The sequence below is a fragment of the Trachurus trachurus genome, assembly GCF_905171665.1.
Source record: "Trachurus trachurus genome assembly, chromosome: 7".
NCBI lineage: Eukaryota > Metazoa > Chordata > Actinopteri > Carangiformes > Carangidae > Trachurus > Trachurus trachurus.
This window is the reverse complement of record NC_139901.1, coordinates 20,423,008-20,443,038: the sequence shown is the minus strand read 5'-3', so window position 1 is coordinate 20,443,038 and position 20,031 is coordinate 20,423,008. Positions and strand designations below refer to the sequence as shown.

The following is a 20,031-nucleotide window of genomic DNA, read 5'->3' as shown; positions in this document are numbered from 1 at the left end:
CCCTCCTCTTTCATTCTCCACATACACAGTTTCTGATTTACATTCTCAGGAGATTCTGCAAATGACCAGATGTTTGGAAATGAAACAAATGGCTAGATCTTACTTTTTTTTATTTTTATAAACCATTTAGGATTTCAGAAGCAGCAGGGATCCATCGGAAGTTTGTTTTCTCTCCCATGTACACAATGTAAATGATTTCAACAGATTCATGCTTTGATATTGTGCAAAAAAAAAAAATCTTTGTTACCTAAAGCTTCTTTAGTTAAATGTCTATGGTTCCCAAGTGTTGCCTGTCTTCTCTTAGCTGGATCTAAAGTAGATTAGCCTCTTTCCAGTGTTTTTCCCAGTAGAGCTGGTACGCTTGAAGCAATGTGAATAATAAATGCAACATATTTATCATACATAGGAGCTTCATATATGTTGTTACCATCATGTGTGGGTACAAAGCTACAGCAACAAAAAAACAAAAGGGTAGCCATACAAACTCAAACTGTCATTTCCCAAAATAATCCATTAGAAGCACTCCTTCACTACAACTTCCATTAGGTCCATGCAGAGATAATGGAACAACACTGCTAGAAAATAACCACTGATGCAGAAGAAATTTATACTAGAGAAAAGGTTAATCCTGGCCAAAGCAGTCCACACTGTTACAGTGTTTGCTGAAAATATAAGTAAGGGATAAATGATAAATGATAAAATGAAAGAAACAGCAGAACCAAAATTTGGACTAAAAGAGGTCTGAATACAGAACTCAGCGTAAAATCGCCCATAGCCGTGTTGGCTATACGATAGATCTGTGAAGCCCTGGTGCAGCATTTTGAACAATCAATGTGGAGTCTGCAATGTAGTGGAATCTATTGTGCCTCTATTTTGGTTTAATACAAACATTGATACAGTAAACAGCATGAATATGATTGTGCTCTTGTGTGCATGTGTGCGCGCACCTGAGAGAGAGCAGCTTTAGTATTCGTAACAGCAGCTCCAGAGACATGCACTGATGGATGAGGTGCTCTTTACTTTACTGATGTACTGTGATCAATGCTGATGCAAGGAAAGAGAGTACGGGAGAAAGCGGGTGAGAGTGAAAGAGAGAGAGAGAGAGAGAGAGAGAGCGCGAGAGAGAGAGAGAGAGAGAGAGAGAGAGAGAGAGAGAGAGAGAGAGAGAGAGAGAGGTAATGTGCTACCTCTGCAAATCTCTCTCTCTCATCGTCTGCCTCTCTCTCCCAGTCTTTTTGCATTAATCCTCTCCTCTCACGGTGAGTTTCCCACTCTGTTGATCCTGCCAGTATCTGCATATGCTGCACTCTCACCAGCATCATCGCCTTAACTAATATGACACAGTGTTTCCACGAGGAGCATATGCTGCACAGGGCAACTTTCACCAGATTACTAGATTATAGATTAAGTACAGAAACTCATGTGTGTGAGAAAGTAAGTGTCTGTGTGTGTTTGTTTATACATACTGTACAGTATCCCTCTCTGGCAAAGGTCTTTGAAGAGTACACAAACACCATGTTTGTGTAACTGTCCAGCCTGGCCTCTCATGTTGCCTAAATGTGGTTAAGAGGCTTTTATTTTTAGTCTTTTACTGTTGTGAGTTAAATAAAACAGCAGTAATGCAGCTTCACTAATCCTCTCACACAACTAATCCTAGCAGAACACCACTGTAAATACTCTGTGGGCTGCATTAAAGCACAAATCACTCAATCCCTCACTGAGTGTTTTATGCTTATTTTGGGTCAGATTAATAGAAATTCTTCTATTTTTCATCTACAAGAGAGATGGCCTGAAAATAACTGGGCCTGCGTTTGGATTTTTGATTTTTTTCTGTGAGGCATTTGTTTGTGTGTGTGTGTGTGTGTATATTTTTAAAGTGTCTTTGTACTGAAGTGCACTTTAGCCAACACATAGGCTACAGTACTCAGTGTGAGAATCAATACAGGACGTGCTTGCTGGAGACAGACAAACAGTCATAGAGGTGGATCTGAGACTACCTCTTTGCACAGTGGTCATGATACTGTAGATGTCACTTATTTTAAGATTACGTTGGCTGCTTGCACACTTGTACATACAATGAATCATCCCTGAAGATTATCATGATTCATGTTTGGATTTCTACCAGACTGAGCATGGCATTTGGTCTCCATCTGCTCTCCATATCCTCACAATTACCCACAATTACTGTACCCTACTCAGTGTATCAAGGCGGGGTGAATCTCTCCTTCACTCAGCTGCGTTTAGGGTTCATGTTGAGCGCCAAGTACAATAACGTCATTACAAGGACATGTTAAGTAACAAGGTGACCTGATTCATCTGGTTGGACCTGCTTTATAATTAAGAAAAAAAGTTGCCTCTTCTATATTTTAATCAACTAATTGCTTCTGTGGAATTTAAATTACAGATACCACTTCAAAATGATTAAAAAGTAAAACTGCTAGAATTAGGTGGTGTTGCTTTTAAGTGCTGCTCACAAATAAGAAATTTCACAACACTGACCTTTGTATGTGTGTGAATACAATGTGACCATGGGAACAGGAGCGAGTAGGAACATACAGCTGCTTGCGTACAGGCAGATAAATATTAACCTAATGTAATGTAGCCAGCAGCTTTCCCTGGTGTTCCTAAACCTAACTGAGGAATAATACACTTTCTACCGTTACTAAAACTGAAACAAACTGTGAAATGTTCATCACATAAATAAAATTTCCTCTTTTTTTCTCTCAAAATCAGAGTACCACTGTGTCCTTTAATATCTCCTGTGCTGGATCTGAAGTGAATTATACAAGGCTGCTTGAGGCAAATAAAGCTTTACGGCTACAAATTTGTTGTGATTTCCAAAAACAAAGCGAAATGTTTCCCAAATGTGGGGCTGTGAGAGCCAAAGGGAAAGGAAAGGAAAGTTGTTGGATGCAAAAAGGTGTTCTTATATATGTTTTCTGCTAATATGACTTGTGTTAAAATTGATGCTGAGCAGCCTTGTGTTGGAGTAACAATGTCGTCCCACAGTGCACAGTGGCCTTTCGAGGCCCTGCAGACTCACAATGGTGTTTAAATGTGCAGGTTAGGGCCCAGGTTCCACTGTTTACCTCACTGATAGGCTACAGTGTGTGCCATCACCGCCAGCGTTGCTACTGCTTCTGCGATGCTGCTGCCAGTACAGCTCTGTCTTTGTACACCGAGTTGCTGGTACGTTGTCAATTTGATTATGAACAGATCTTTACTCTGAGGATTTTTGCTGAGATGCGACTCCATGCTGAAACTGCCGATGACATGCTGTGGCAGCGAGGCTCAAGCTGTGCCTCAGACACACATCTCATGTGAGCTGCTCTTACAGTACCTGTTAAAATGTGAGCTACCGCTGTCGCACACAGATGAGGTAAGAAGTGTGGCCTCGCTCTAATTAGCCCTCCATTCACACTCTATGTACTAAAAAGAATCATAAAGGTGTAATTTGCACCAATGGGTGTAACAAAGTGGAGAGTGAAGGAGATGCCAGGCAGAGCTGTTTTAACGTGAAATAACTAAGAAGAGGTGTGATAAAGTGAGATCATCTGTGTATGTCTTGACTGTAGAGGCTTTAAGGAAGATGTGCTCTGTAATGGACAAAGAAAACAAGTCTCTTAGGAAATAACACGAGCTAGCATGACTAGCAGGTTAGTAACAGCAGGTTATGTAGTAACAGCAGCATCCTTTCAATTATTTGACTGCCATTAACCTCTGAATTTGTCATTGCACTCAAAGTCAGCATCCCCCTCACTCTGTTGCCTGTATTATTTTGCTTTCCAGTTATATCATGTGCAGCTGCATCACATTTTTAAAAATGCCTCTTTCAAATTGGCTAATTTCCTCATGTTACACACAAAGTTAAATCAGATTGAATAGAAGTGAATGTGAGTGGATGTCAGGGGTTGACTTGCAGCAAATTCATGTTGTCCTGTTTTTCTTAGAGATGAATGGAGAAATCTGCTGAGAGCAGAAGTTGAGATCTAAGGTCTAAGTGTAAGTATAATTCAGGGGTTACAGGTTTCTAGACGGTGGTTGTAAAACATTACTAATCTAATAATTAGGGTCAAGTGTTTTTACTTCAAGAGGTGATAATTAAACCTTAGTACAAAAACTAAAACAAAACAAAAACACTAGCCAGGCTCAGTGATTGAAAATATATTGTGAAAATTGTCGAAAATGAATTTCAGTGAAGGTAAAACAATTTTTTTTTTATACTGCATACTACATAATAGAGGACAAATGCCCAGATGAATTGGCGAGAGCAATGGCACACAGCAAACAGCAGGTGGTTCTTTAGACTTATTGTTTTTAGTGTGAATTTAAAAAGTTGCAGTAGACAGACTTGGAGCTTAAGTTTTATCCTGCTGTGTCGTAATAGCCCAACGATAGTGGTTCTTCATTTTCCATCCCACAGAGTCCTAACAGAGACTAATCATCCCTCCAGCACAAACTCTCCTCTCCTCTCACACCATTTACAGTCAGAACAGGCTGCGCCTTTTCTCCCCTCCCTCTTTTTTCTCTTTCCTTCTCTTTGCCTTCATCTCTCCGCCCTCTCTCTTCTCATCTTTTCACCTCTGGCTCTGCTGCCAGCCAGCCTCAGACACACCAGGGTTTCCCTTTCATTTGGTAGTGAGGAATGGGATGAGAAACAGAGGAAGGCAAGAGAGGAGAGGAGTGGAGGGATGTAATGATCTGTCCTGATGAATGCAGTTAGAGGGAAAGTGCTGACACAATGGAAGAGAGGCTTAAAGAAGAGATGAGCTTAATGCACCAATCACAGAGCTCATCAGATTGCCTGTCAATGTTCAATGACCAATGAAGGCGTTTGAAATATGAATTAAGCAACTTTATCAAAGAAATACACTCAGTAATCGTGTTCCAACATCGTTTGAGATCAGCAGGTCTTTGTTTGCAGTTTTTTCCTCTGTTGCTACAGAAAGGTAAAGATTAAAAAAAGACTCAGATAAAAGATACAGCTTTCATGCCTGTGCATTTTTAAAAATCTGTTTAAGTAATGCCAGTGTCATTGAATACGCTCAATCTGTATGAGACCGTGTAAACATTGAGAGCAAAAACTGGCAGGGAACTTAACACAGCACTGCTGTTTAATGCTTAACTGCAAATATTTAAAGTGTGCCGTTTTTACCATTGAGGAACATGCTGTGTATTCCTACATAAGGACGAAAGTACAACGTGTGAAAGACCAGAACAGGTCACATTAAAGGACACGGGTAGTTGTTCACAAGTAATCGATGATGACATCTTAACCATTAAGCATGAAATCAAACTAAAGTATAGTACTTGACCTCAGGCAAAGTTGGTGCAATAGTTCTGTGTTGGGCGTTGTGAGTGTTTTCAGCAGCGTGCCTGCCTGGTAATGCCTGCAGCTCTTCACTTCAGTTCAATTCAAAAGACTTTATTCATCCCTCAAGGGGCAGTTTGAGGAAAGTGAGTTTGCAAAACAATAAGTAGCCTTGACAGTGACAATTCATTTACACATTTATGAAAACCATCTAGAAACATAAATATCAGGGAGAGTGGAAAAATAAGGATTTATACAAGCGGCGAGTGTAAACATGAGGTGAATTGAGTTTAATAGTTTCTGGAATACAACCAAAATTCAGGTTATTTGTTAAAGGCGATCTACAGGGTCCTGATGGCATTAGATTATAATTTTCAAAGAGGATGTGATATATGTGGCGGATATATGGAGTCGATAATCTTATGGGTCTTTTTGAGGATTTCATCACCCAGCAAATAACTGGAAGTCTTTCAGTACAAGTAATAAAACACTGTCGATATTCTCTCATCCGTGGTTTATGTAGGCAGCGCAGACGCTGCTAAGCCTTTTTCACAATCACATCTGTATTTCACAAAATCTCCATCTGTCCTCAAACGCAGCTCCTCAGGATTTTGTAGATCGTCATCTAACGTCTTTATTGAAGCTCCTGATTTCCTTTCGTATTCCCATTTTTCAATATCATCCAACAGCAAAACTGATCTGCCAGATTTTTATCTTTAAAGATAAAGGGTCCAATCACACCAGGGAGTGGCACTGTAAAAATCATCCATGCATCTTGGGGAAATGCGCTGGCGTATACGCAAGGAGGAGGCTTGGTGACAGTGAATACTTGTGAGTGCACAGAGGTTCCTCGTGGATTTGACCAGTTTTGTTGATGGTAAAATGAAAACAAAGATGAGGTTACATTGATGTCAATTGTCAGAGCAGGGTGAAATAAAATTGTTAGCCAACATTAGAGCTTCACTGCACTGGATTTTCCCATTTGTTTTGCTTAGGCCTACTGTATGAGGAAGGTTTACAGTTAGTGAATGGTACCAGTTTACAAGTCAAAGTTCAATATAGTTCAATACAAATGTAGCTGAGCTAGTCAACCCACTGATCACAGCTTATTCTGCTCTGAAATATCACAGTTATAAGATGAAGCCCTTTCAGTGGTCAGACATATTGTGTATGACTGAGTCATGATCAGTGAGAACTAATCTGTCATCAGGAGACTGAGGCAGCCACATTTATCTTGGCTCACCTGTAGGCCGCCAGCTGGGAGTCCAGAGAAATGTGGCTGCATGTTGGTGAATTATCCCAACAATACAATGTGTCTTTTTACTTCAGACTTTAGCTGTTTAAAACACGCACCAGTGTATCGTAATCCTTTGTGCATAAGCTTATAAAAAAGAAATGAAATCTATTGTTTCAGTGCCAAGCGTTATGCATTGTTACACTAATTATATCACAGTTTAAAACAACCTGCTTGAAAATGATCAGAAAATCTCTTTGAAATGAAAATGTTGTACCTAAATGTTTCAGCCATCTCTCAGTAAACGAGCTCGGAAAAACCTTTGAGCGTCGCCGACTGGAGACTCACAAGCTTTGCAGATGACAGCAGCTGTGAGTTGACTGCTAGTCTACGGTGTAACATATGGGACTGTCCAGTCTTTCACAGAGAGTAAACAGGGTGATAGCAGGCCATTTATCTAAATCTGCGAAACGACACCTCTACAACACTGTGACATAAACAACAGCCATAACTCACGCGCGCGCACAGACGTGCCCTCACGCATGTGCGCACACAGACACGCCAAAACCTGTTAAAGTGAAATACGCAGAGCCTGACGTTTACGAGTGTCTGTCCTTATTCCTTTGACAGCGAGAGAATTCAGACAGAATGAAATCCTCATCAACGTGGCTGCTGCACCATAGATCTCTCCTTTCACTTCACTGACTGACAAAGCGAAGACTCCGGGTGGGGGTGTTTGGACTGAGCACAATCATTGTGTTTCTGTCTCTATACCGGTTTGCCAGAATGACAGAGAAGGAGAAAGAGAGACGAAGCGAGGCAGAGAGAGAGAGAAAGAAAGAAAAAAGAAAGAAAGAAAGAGAGACAGACACCAGAAATGAAAAGAAGCTTGCATGGCTCTGAGCTCCCCCAACAACAATGCACATTAGAAACCGCTGTAGGAGGAGGGAGAAGATGCAAATGCTTCTGCGCACTGGGCAGGTTTATAACTTCAGAAAGAGAGAGTGGGAGGGGAGGGGAGGGAGGGAGGGAGGGGAAGAGGGGGGCAGAAACACAGATGAGAAAGGAGACGTGGATGTTCCCCGAGGGCTGGCGAAAAGTCACCTCCAGTCAGCAGTTAACACAGGTTTAAAACAACAGGGCCTCATGCACACACACACAGACACACACACACTGCCATGGGTTAATGGTTGAGTGGTAATGCTGTGTTAATACATCTGAGCATATTAACAATTTATACCCAATTCACCGCCCTAATATCACGCCTGCAGCACAAATTAGTACAAATTGTCTGCTGTGTGGTGGAAGCGATGGTTGCGGCGGGGTTACTAATATGTCAGGACACACCATGTGTCACCAGGCCCGCCTGTCGCATGAGCTAATATCTTGTATGATGTAGCAAGAGGGGTTAGTGGTGGTGGTGGTGTGGGGAGATAATTCCCTTGTCTGTGCTGCATTACAACTGCATGGAGAGCAGTGATGGAAAACCAGAGGCATGGTTTGGGGGACTGGGAGACAATCTGGCACAAGCTGGTCCCCTAACTTTGAGGAGGATTAGTACAGGGTTGGGTGGATGGGTGGTGAGGTGGTGGTGGAGAGAGGGTGGTACAGATGGAGCGGTTCAGCGGGCGATTCGTCACATCCTCACCAAACGCAATTGTCACTTTATTCTGGTGAAAAGAAGCCGGTTGCATGACCGAGCCGAGCGGAGAAAGTGAACCCAATCAGAAAGTGGTTATGAGTATTTAATGAGGTTGAGGCTGTTTTTGTTTTTTGGCGCAGGCTGACTAAAGTGTAGCTAAATGGTTTGGGTGATTTTTGGCAAGGCATATTTTCTGACAGGGATGATCCCCCCTGTGTGCACGCCCACGGTATTTTGTTTTTCCCTTTCAAAATCTAAATTCTCATGAGCCAGTTCCCAGCGTTTCTTCTCCTCTCTTTCACTCACTTTATTCTTGTCACATCGTGAACAGGAACTGCCACTGTGAGAAAACACTTTCCAATTGTGGTCACTCACTCATTCAGTCACTCAGGGACACTGCGCTGAGAGACTACTGTGATAGGACCGAGTGTGCATGAATGGTGTGAGGAGAGGGCTGATGCTGCAGTGTGCACTTAACCTGCTGTTTTGTAAGAAGTGGCACATTTTGTGGGCAGATGTTTTCATTGAATATCACAGTATTCAGATCTCTGTCTAAAGGCAGCACCACTTTATCTGTGACTATTTCGTTGCAGATACAAAAATATTCAATTTGGTCAATGAAGCTATTATTTCAACTCTTTTTTTTTTTTTTTTACTTAAAGTCAAGGCCACGCTCCTAAGAAGAAAGACAGTTTTAAAAAAATTCTATAAAGCCAGTAAGTGGAAAATTAGAAGATGCTTTTTTACAGTTTCAGAGAAAAGGCAAAAATAATGGTGTATGTGTATCGTCCAAAAGCTTAAGAAGGTATTATATTTCTGAGGCATACTGCTCAGCTCTACTGCACACAAGCTGGGTGAATGTCATGCTTGTCTTTCTTCCTCTCATGTTTTTCATCTTTTAATCTCAAGGGTTATAAAAACAGAGAGGGACATTAGTGTGTGACAGGAGTGAGGCTCCTCACTGGGTTCATCAACACAAACAGAGACACAGCACATGCTTATTTCTCCAGGTACTAAAACTACTACGTTTGCCTCCTGTTGTTGTGGTGTGCCCCTTTTAACTGACTCTACGGGGTCAAACTTTGTACTACAGTACCTCCAGTTCTGAGCAAACTCTGATGGGTTCTGCCAATTTGTTTTAATTGCAGTTGTTCTGATTAGGTGGCACTCTGTCATAATCAGAGTTCAGTGGAAAATGCACGGGCAAAACTGGTGAAGAAGAAAACAGATGCAATTTACCTGCAGGGGATTTTACCTCTAGGGGATTTTTCTTATTCCCTATAGCACAGCTGTGTCAGGCAGTGGCCCAATATTTTGTGGCTGTGACTTGTGTCTTTTCTGCAACCAAACATGTGTAGTTTTTAAAATGGTCTTGTGTTTCAAACCGAGTTTACAAGGTCAGGTGAAACAATGCAGTAATCACGATTATTACAGAAAGTTAAAAGTCATACTTCATGTTACAGCAAGATATGATGAAATTATGTCAGAACCGACAATTTTCAGATGTGATTGATCTCTTCGTTGTTGTACCTGTTGTCGTCGTCTCCTAAATTGTTACATCTTTTATTCATATTTTAATTTCATTTCTCAGAGCTTTGACAGTGTTGCTTGAAAACATGTTAGAGCCGGTTTGAGGGATGGTATGCATATACACGTAATGTGCACATGATTAAGATGGTACTGTGTCCACCTCATTTGGATCCATGATAAACCCTGTTAACCTTCTAGTAATAACCATTACAAAAAGACAGTGCATGACAGTGGATGAGAGAGGAAATGGGAAGGAGTTGTGGATATACAGAAAGCATTCAGACATGGCAGGGAATAGAAAACAGGGCTGAGGAAAGAGAAGACAGAAGTGGTCGAGTGTGTGTGCCTCCCTTTCTCTCCATGCTAATTTTCTTGGCAGCCACTTAAACAGAATTTTAATTTGCTCTGTGTTTACGATTCATAACGAACAGTGCCATCTCAGAGGCCAATGTAATCTAATTATTAACACAAATGCATGGACGTACATGCACTGATGGGCACACATACGCACTGAGAAATATACATTGTAATCTAATTAACTTGGCAAGCATTCTGGACTCATTTTCCTGAAGGCCTTAAGGCCTTGGGAAAATACTTAAATATTTATACAGACTAAATATGTGATTTATATAGTGCATCTATATGCGCCGTGGATACACTCAGTAAACTGAACCTTAATTTGTCAAAACACTTTATTATGTACATTTTTTTTTAAATACGTTAAAATGCCTTAAAAGCAAACAATATCTTAAATCATTGATTTACTACGGTCATTTAAAATGCAGGGAAAACCAGTGTTTCTCAATTTTAAAAGTATGAATAGTGCTTTTCTTGCAATCACAACATTGTGTGTAACCAGCACCCGCAGAAATAAACAATAACCAGTGTGTTTATCTCACTGCCACATCTCTCAGTTCATACATCATGGCAGTACATTAATCAGACCTGACGAGGGATTGTCGGCTCCTGTAGCTGCTTTGCCAACATATGCTGGCATTGACTCTGCCTCTATAGTGATTGTGTTTTTATATGAAAGCCAACTTCAGCTGCACTACCTGGAAACTGTCAGGGCATTGAGTATTTCTGCACAAAGAGTACAGAATTCTTTCATTGTCGACAATCTATGACACTGTCACTGCCACAATGGCTGCTTTTGCTTCCATAGCAGTATATTTATTTTATCTACGTATATTCTGGCAGCTTTATTGGCTCAGCATAACTCAGGGATGTGTCAAATGATGAGAAATTCAAACATGATGGTTAATTTATCTGAGTGAAGGAGGCTCTCAGAACATATATGACGAAAACGATTATCCCACCCTCCTATGTGAATGTGTGCCAACACACGTTCACAGCACCAGTTGGCAATGGCTCCACTTGGCTTACTGCCGCCCAGTGACATGAATCACACAGAAGCAATATGTCAGCATGACTCTTTGCTGTTACTGTAACATATACTGAATGTAGTAGATCTACAAACTGAGATCACTCAAATGTGAACTTAGTGTGTAAACTCTTAGTTTTACAACTGTTTCCTATGTAATGGATGTGGTTGGCAGAAACACTTTCTGGGTACATAAGTTACACAAGCTGAAATTTTGACCATGAACACATCACATACTGTAGCGATGTCTCTGGTTTTCTTGACATATAAATACGCTGGTGAGTGACAGGCATGAATCTTGGTGATACAGTTAGAACGTCTCTGTACAGATGCTATTTGCAGGTCGTCCAGCTGCTACTTTGGTTTGCGGCAAAATGGATATGAAGAATAAAGCTTGACCGGTGAAGCTTCCCATTGAGCAGAGAACTGTAATATATTGCAGAAGTGGATGGTGCAACATAACTATATGCTTGCTCTACTTTGTATTCTCCAGTTCTCTCCACTTCCTCAAAGGTCAGCTAAGCAAAGCTGGTTTGCAGGTGGTCGACAGTCAAAGTATTTCGGTGTAAAAGCACCAAATGGACTTGTTGTGCTTAAGCACATTACTGTGATATGTTTGTGGAGCTTTCATTGAATTAAAAGATTTTGAGTTGACATTTTATCTTTATAAATGTTGATACAACTGCATATAACAGGGGACCAGCTTTTTCTTGCTACAGTTTTATATGAAGCTAACATCTGATGAAACAACATGGACTAAACCGTTAGCATATTTACTGTACAGTAATGCATGATGACTCTAAAGTGAATTTGGTCTAGTTTTATTGTATACTGTATATTTATGAGTGAGAAAGAAAGAGACAGAGAGTGGGAGAGGGGTAGGGCGGGAGAGATAGGGGGAGGGCCCCAGTGGTACGAATGACATTTGAAAGAAGTACCCCGCTGAGATGTAGAGAGCCATCCCTGTGTTTCCTGTGCATCAGCGAGACCACACAACACACACACAACACAACACACACACACAAACACACACAGCCCCTGGTTGTTCAGTGTCAGGGCAATCTGTCCATCTGTTAGTCTGTTAGTGGCACGTCATCCTTAGTAAATGGGGTTAACAGCCACTGCTGTGTTAAGAGAGGCAGGGGTAACAAGTCCTCATGCCATGAAGAGACATGGGATCGGTCTTTGAGAGGGAGAGACACATTTGGCAGGGAGAGACAGGGTGAGAGAGAGGGAGAAACACATTATAGAGAGTGTAAAAATTCTCTGATTTAGGACCTGTGATGGAGGATAATGGTCTGCTACCCCGCTGAGTTTGCTGTGCAGAGCCAAGAGCAAGAGAGAGCAGAGGAAAAATGATGTGCTAGAGTGGCTAAGAGAGATTGAGAAAAGGAGGGGTCATTTCTGAAACAGAGGTAAGACGAGGTGAGATAGATGAAGAAGATGAGGAGGAGGAGAAAGAGGAGAAGGGAGGAGAGCAAAAATGAGGGGATGAAGTGCGAAAAAGAGATCACAAGGAATGCAGGCGCCAGTGATGAAACGGAGAGGGGCTGGAGTCTCACCAGGTTAAACCGAACACGACGCCCTTTCTTAAGTGAAGCTTAGCATTTTTAGTCTTCACACACACTCAAACACACACAGTGAGGCGGTCCATTGTGAGGTTCTATATATACAAATGCACACAGAGATAAAAGAAGTGTATGTTTATGTTTGTGTGCGTCCCTCTGTGTGAGTAATGCTCAATTTTGCATCGTATTACTAGGTATTTATCACAGTTTAATGGAGTCTGTAGGGCCCTGTCTGACTCATTATTTGGCAGATAATTATTTACATCACAGCAGCAACACGGCCTCAATCTGTTGTCACCTGTATATTAGATTATAATACAATATGAATTACCTCTACAGCTGTATTACAGACTTAGTAAAAAAGTGACCATTTGTTTTTGCTCATTCTGCTGGTTCTCAACGGACTTAGTTACCTCTGGTTTATTTGTCCAGTTAATATAAACTCGTCAATTACAAGTCACATGATATTATGAGAAAAAAGGGTGATATATGCAAGTCAATTTCATTTACTGACAGAAAAAACAACAAGCTGAAATGGATCTCAATGAACAAGTCTAAACTGTACCACTACTACTGATAATAGTAGCAGTTAAGTGTTAAACTGGATCATGAGGTTGGTAGGTTGGTTACAGTTGCAGATCCAGACACTACAGCTTTGAAGACAGGAGGACCTTCAAGAGCAACAGGAGGATGGAGGGGATAAAGCACAAAAATGTGAAAGAGAGAGAGGGGGGAGAGGGGAGAGGCAGGAAGGACAAAGAAAGAGAAAAGAAAAGGAGGAGAAGCAGAGAGAGAGGCCCACAGCCTTGGTGCTCATGTGCTTGAGGGAATAAACAGAATGATTCAGTGGTTTTCAGAAAGTTTACAGCATCTCGTTGGCAGGACAAAGTGGATGATACTGTAAAATACATATTGGGTTTAACTGAGTTATTGAGAGCGAGGCCAACCCACTGGTGTTAGGATGATATAAGGTACAAGGCCGGACATTGTAAAAGAATAAGAAGCTAGCTGAGAGGTAAGGTGTAAAGATGAATTTTAAGTTTGAAGTTAGACAGACTGATGTCAGCAGGGAGGTTGTTCCAGCAAAAGGAAATAGGAAAAGGCTCTGCAGCCAGCAGCAGATGTCTTTTTAACTCTGGGGACAGACGAGAGCCCTAAATTCTGGGAACAGAGAACACAAGACGGAGTATAAGGTTTAAGCAGATCAGACAGGTATGAAGACGGATCCATTTATAACTATTTATGTCATTAAAAGCGAAGTCTGATCTGACATGGACAGGGAGCCAATGAGGGGAAGCTAAAATTGGCGTAATGAGATCACATTTTCTGGATTTAGTTAAAATACTAGCTGCAGCATTGTAAACCATTTGAAGACTTTTAATGCGAAGATGTTTCAGCTTAGAAAACACATTATTTGCAGCAGTCAGGTCTGAAAAAAAAAGGCATGAATTAAGATTTTCAGCATCGGTCGACATCGACAGAAAAGACAGAATCCTCGCTATGTTATAAAGGTAAAAAAAAAAGCAGCGGTCTTTCCTTTATGTGCTGGTTGACAGAGAGACAAACTGATTCTAATGTTGTAATTTGGGATGAGCCTTCAGCCTTTATAGGCACATAACAGCTGAGTATCATCAGCATAACAGTGCACATTCTCAAACCTTCAGGGCAGCTACGCCATAATTGGGCTAAGGCTTCTTTTGCCTTTCTGTCTTATGATGAACAAACTATCATGTGTATGTGATGCACATAAATAAAAACAAATCAAAAGTAACAAGCCTCAGATTGTTTCTGCTGCCAAACTAGAGAGGAAGGGCGAGAAGAGGAGCGATGAGGAGAAATGTATTTAATATCTGATGAGATCTATCTGACTGAAATGATGCATTTATAATTGTGGGAATTATCTAAGAGTGTGAGGATTATTTTTCTAATAAAAGACATCAGAGGGTGTACATTTTATTTCCAGTTATCATCACAAAGTACCCTCATGTTATTCTGAGCTGCAGTAATAGAATAAGGATGTGAAGGCATCAGACCGTCAGAAATCATTTAGTTTGCCTGGTTATTGAGAGTGGTAAACTCTCCATTTAACAGTTAGAAGCTCTGTTTTTAAACCAGAGTGGAATCAATCAAGTAATCTATAAAATTATCCACTGCTCTCTATAATACCACTTTATTGTAAAACATTTTGTTTGCCACAGTCCTGATGATGACTCTCTTCACTGATCAGATTGATCAGTATCAAAGCTATTGGCAGGATATGATCTCAATGTCTGAAGTCAACCTGCTCGAAATCTGGTTAGCTGTGCAGCATAGGTTACCATCTACAGCAGGAGATCTACATTGGTTACCATAGTGATCTGCTCGGGTTAACAGTGAGCCAGTTTCAGTAGTTCTTGCTCAAGACTTAAAACTAAAACTTGAAGCTTAAAACTAAAACTTGAAGCTTGAAGCAGTTTCACGCTAGCAGAAAACCCAAGTTAAGCCAAAAGATGGAAGATGGAAGCTGGAAGCTGAATAACACACTAATCTTGCTTTGAGTTAGTGGTCCCCTGTGTGTGTTTTGGGTCAGTTTTCAACATTGGCAACATCAACAGCAACTCTGTGCTCTGCAGGACGTACAGAGTATCACATCAGGCCTGATGCCAATGGAAAAACAAGTCTTTCCTATTTTTCTACTCCCTCTGTAAGTGAGAACGATGGAGAGGGGGAGCGATTGAGCCAAAAGCAAACATCTGGGTCCATGTTTTCTGTCAGCTTACTTACTAATTTGATACCAAACCACTCCAAATGTGAAGTATCATCTGACGTTCCTCTTGTGGGAACATGTCAAACCACTGAAAGAAAACTTCAGTTTCAAATTGTGTTCTGTCACTAGGAGCCTTCCATAAGGCTTTCCATTTTGTCATTGACAACTGGAGAGGTTTCCTGCAACAAATTTCCCACAGATACTTTGAATGCTTCTTAGGTATAAGTATTTTCTTAAATATATATTCAATACATTCAACACAAATCCACCCCAAACAGTATCGTTTTGGGTGTTGAAAAGTGCAACATATTGACGCTGTTGGAGAGGAGTAGTCAACCTATGAGAGGATTTCACAGCATGAGCCCGAGGAAAGTGAATACCGCCAGTTTCCATCATACAAAATGTGAAATGAGTCCTGTTAACAAAGCCATTTGAACATTTTGAGCACAACATCTTCTAAAAAAGTGTCCAATAAATGAAATCCCCCCCAGAATGTGTTTTAACAATTTTGATTAGTTTAACACTTAAAGGTCCATTTGGTGGATTAAAACCACAGACAGACCTCAGGCAGGAAGACTACCACAGCCAGAGTTTAGCGGAAAAAAATACATGAATAGCAGCAATCAAAACAATTATGATAATCAGACAATTTTGGTCAATGGGCCCCCAGTGCTCAGTTCCCCATGTCTTCATTATGCTGTCTGGGCAACTACAGTACATAGACAGTGATTACTACCGCCTGGCAGCAAAAATGGTTTTAAAGTTGTCGAATGAACTTTTTAGAGAAACAGTTAAACCGGCAACAATTCTGCTGCAAATTAGAGTTGGGGCAAAATAAAGCAAGACAGTCTGTTGTAGATATCTCCAGCATATATCAAGCAGTGCCAAGAAGCACTCAACCATGCTGTCATACGGCTCCAGCTCATATTCATTATACCATGTGCTCCATACTGAAGAAATTTACTGCCACCTGTTAACATTAATATGTGTAATCAAGCTTTAATGAACTTTTATGTTCCTCCAGTAAAGCTCTCACCCCCACCTCCTCATTACCCCGCTGCTCACGCTCAGCTCAGTGGACTGCTGCTGTTACTAATGCTGAGTCAATTACTGCTGCAGGTGCTGAGCCTCAAAACGGGCCAGGGGGTGTTTGTAATGTCAGTGGGGGTTTTGGTTTAAGGTGTTTACTCTGTTTGTTGATTTTCCTGAGCTGTGTATCTGCCAACAGGGTTGTCAAGCCAATGTGAGAAAAGCAAGTCAATTAGGGTGGTGCAAAGACAGAGAGAGGGCAAGAGGCTAAACCAGAGGTAGCTTATTAATATCAAACAAAGGTTAAGCTCTAAGGCCATTAGCAGCTGCTTTAGGCCAGAACCTGTACTCTGAGCCTCTGAATGAGTTTTGCTGATGAGCTTCATATATTTTCACTGTTTGCACAACATTTTGTATTTATAAGTGACATTTTCGTGTGCATGTGAAACTATTACTGTCTGGTGATTACAACTTTTCTGATGACAAAATGGAGGGGTGTCAGGCATTCGAGTATATTCATGACCCTGCAGACAGAATAATGGTCAATCTAATACTACTGACATTTAAGACACAGAAAATGATAGATGTTTGGACAATGAAAATAATTGTTGATTACAGTACTTCTGCGATGGATTATTAATTCTACCTTTGCCAGTTTTGCTTGAAAGACAGAAAACATTTTAAAAGCAATATAATAAAAACATCTACAAATGAGAACTAAAAGTTAAACGAAAACATGATGTGGTCCAAAATGAAATGGAGTAAATCTGGGGGCTTTTTAGGCCCTCAAGCAGGTGCTACTTCTGCTTGGTTGATAATCCAGCTTTGGCTACAGCATTGGCAGAAATTAATGTCCTATCATTCTCCAGGGTTGATGAAAAAATAGAGAAAATTTCACGGCTAACTTACCCTTAATTGTTTTGCTACAAACTTGATCATTTGGCCTGAATTTGATGCTTGAGTAAAGGTCATGGAACAATCAACATGGACACAGCACCTTTGGGGATCATATAAATGCGTCCTGAACGTGTCAATAGAGAAAAGACTGGGGGGGTCACTGTGGTCAGTAAGGTTTGTCCTCCAGAGACTATTAATGTCCACAACTAATTTCACAGCTTTGCAGCCAGTAAATACAGAACTATGAGTGGTTCACTATTAGACCTGAGGCTGGTCCCAAAGGAAAGCTCCTCGAGTTTCCAAACTGTGCAGTTAGATTCTGGTTGCAATACATTTAAACAACAATGTTCTCCAACACATGTAGATTTTTCTTGCACCAGAGAAACAGAAATTTCACAACAGTCTGTCCAGTAGTTGTTGAGATCTCTTTTTCTGGATTGATGGATAAGCATAAGGAAAGATCCGCCAGCCAACAACACTGTCATTTGGCCCCAATGCAGACGCAGCCAAGAGGGAAATCAGAAGACATCAAAGAACGATTAGAAAAAGACACGCAGTGGGCGAGATATTACAATGTGCTTTTCACTGAGATATTAATTGGACTGGGCTTTGCTGTATTGTTGCTTTGTCTTTTTCTCATTAATGGAGCAACTTAAGAACTTTTCAAATCTCTGTCAGTCTGTTTAACATATTCATGCTGGGTCTTTCAGTTTGGCTTGCCTCACTTTTAAATACTCTTAAGACAGAGCCGAGTCATTGTTTGCTGCTTTAGTTTTCATTGCCATGCAGTGTGCACCCTTTGTTGTATTGTGGGCGGACTCTTTTGTAATGGAAATAGCAGTAACTTCCAACAACTGTGTGAAAAGCCAAAATACACAAATCAGACTTTGACTTTCACAAACATAACACTAAACATAATGCAGTATGTACACGGACGAACATACACTACATGCAAAGTCAAGCATATCTGTATAAACACACTGTTTACATGTACAGTGTCACACACACAGACACACTATATTCTTACACACTGCTCCTGACAAGTCTCATTGTTTGTCCTTGACATTTTCATATATTTGAAGAAAGGCTGGTATGAAAAGGACCATGTGTTGACATCACAAATCTTCAAAAGTAGAGTGATTTCTTTGTTCCTTCGCTCTTAGCTGACTCAAGGGATTTCTGTACTTGGGGTGGACTTGTTGTTAATTAACCACATGGCTGTCTGATTGAAGTCTGTGTATAAGTGCATGCACAGTGGGAGCTATAGAAGGCGTGAAAGAGGCTTCCACATATATCTTTCACCAGTGTTGCAGCTAATTATCACTTGTTCTATACACTACAAACAGATCAGTATATTTTAATATAAACATTGGTTGTTTTTCTCTCTTTTAACTACGAAGCCACAACTTTACCCCTTGTGCATTGCAGAAGGGCAACAAGAAACATGTATCTTCTGAGTGGCAGCAATAAAATAATATTTCTTCTAAATATCTCGAATATGTGTGTGTCTGTAAACCAAAATATGTATTCTTTCATAAGTACATAGTCTTATTTGTGTTTGTGCACATCAGAGCACAACTTTAAGCAGAAAGTAAAACATCAAATGCTTAATATTATGATATTTCTGATTCAAAGATGCTGCTTTTTATGGCTCACGCGTATCTGATAATAGCCTCAGGTTGCTTCATTATACAGCGTGATATCATGTTCATGTTGCTTTTCTGTGCGTGGAGAAGGAGGTGTTATTTTGCACCAGATTTTCTGTTACATCTGTTCCATCAAAGTGTTTCTCTTTCTCTTTTTTTTCATTGTGTAAACTGCTTTCGATGAGCAAGACTCAGAGGTCTAGGACAAAAGCTTATCAGACAACAATTTTACCGGTGTGCCTCTTTGTATTCAACTGTGTTTCTCTCTCTCTTTCACAGTGCACGTGAAGGCAGGGACGTGCGAGGTGATCGCTGCCCACCGCTGCTGCAACAAGAACAAGATTGAGGAGAGATCTCAGACTGTCAAATGTTCCTGCTTCCCTGGACAGGTCGCTGGCACCACTCGGGCCATGCCCTCCTGTGTTGATGGTATGCACCACTGTCTGTATGCATGCAGTTAGTACCTACTCAAACTGTCAGAACCACACCTTGTTGTTTTTCTACAGTAAGTGCTTTAATGGCTTTTAAAGCAGAAGTAAGCGATCCGGTCGTTTTGGCTAATGCTGCGTTCCAGGCAGGCTTTTGAAACCGTAAATTACAGCTTCAAGTCACAACTTACGACTTTGTAGCGTTCCAGGCAACCCACTCGTGTTTTTCCGACCTGTTTTACCTGTGAAAGTCACTATAACGGCCACTCGTAACTTCCGACCCGTGAACTCGTACCAGATCGAACTGGTACCACTTCACAGGTCGGAAAAACATGAGTTACGAGTTTCCTTGAACGCACCATAACAGTCCTCGTCCCTACGTCACCACATTCACGGCGTCCCTTGGCTGCACACACAGCCCTGCATGCCGTTCTCTCTCCTCATTGGATAAAAACTGTAGGATACGATAAATGTTTTCTCCTCGGCTCAGAGCAGAGCAGAGGGACTGACAGACCCGTGTTTCGGTCCAAACACTCTATGTAAGTGATTGCTGTCAGAAGATATAACTATTTAAGACTTATATTAACACAAATATATCACTTCCTTCTGCTTTAAT

At 40.9% G+C, this 20,031-nt stretch overlaps 1 protein-coding gene across 1 annotated transcript in view; it reads left to right on the top strand.

Moving 5' to 3' along the window:
* The window catches only part of LOC310988096 (chemokine-like protein TAFA-2), a gene marked incomplete at both ends in the record, with an annotated part of 121,416 nt that overhangs the window by 12,513 nt on the left and 88,872 nt on the right, over positions 1 to 20,031 (top strand). The window contains one exon of the mRNA XM_083974611.1: positions 19,267 to 19,416. Coding sequence (XP_083830737.1) covers positions 19,267 to 19,416 — 150 coding nt within the window. The remainder of the gene's footprint in view (positions 1 to 19,266; positions 19,417 to 20,031) is intronic.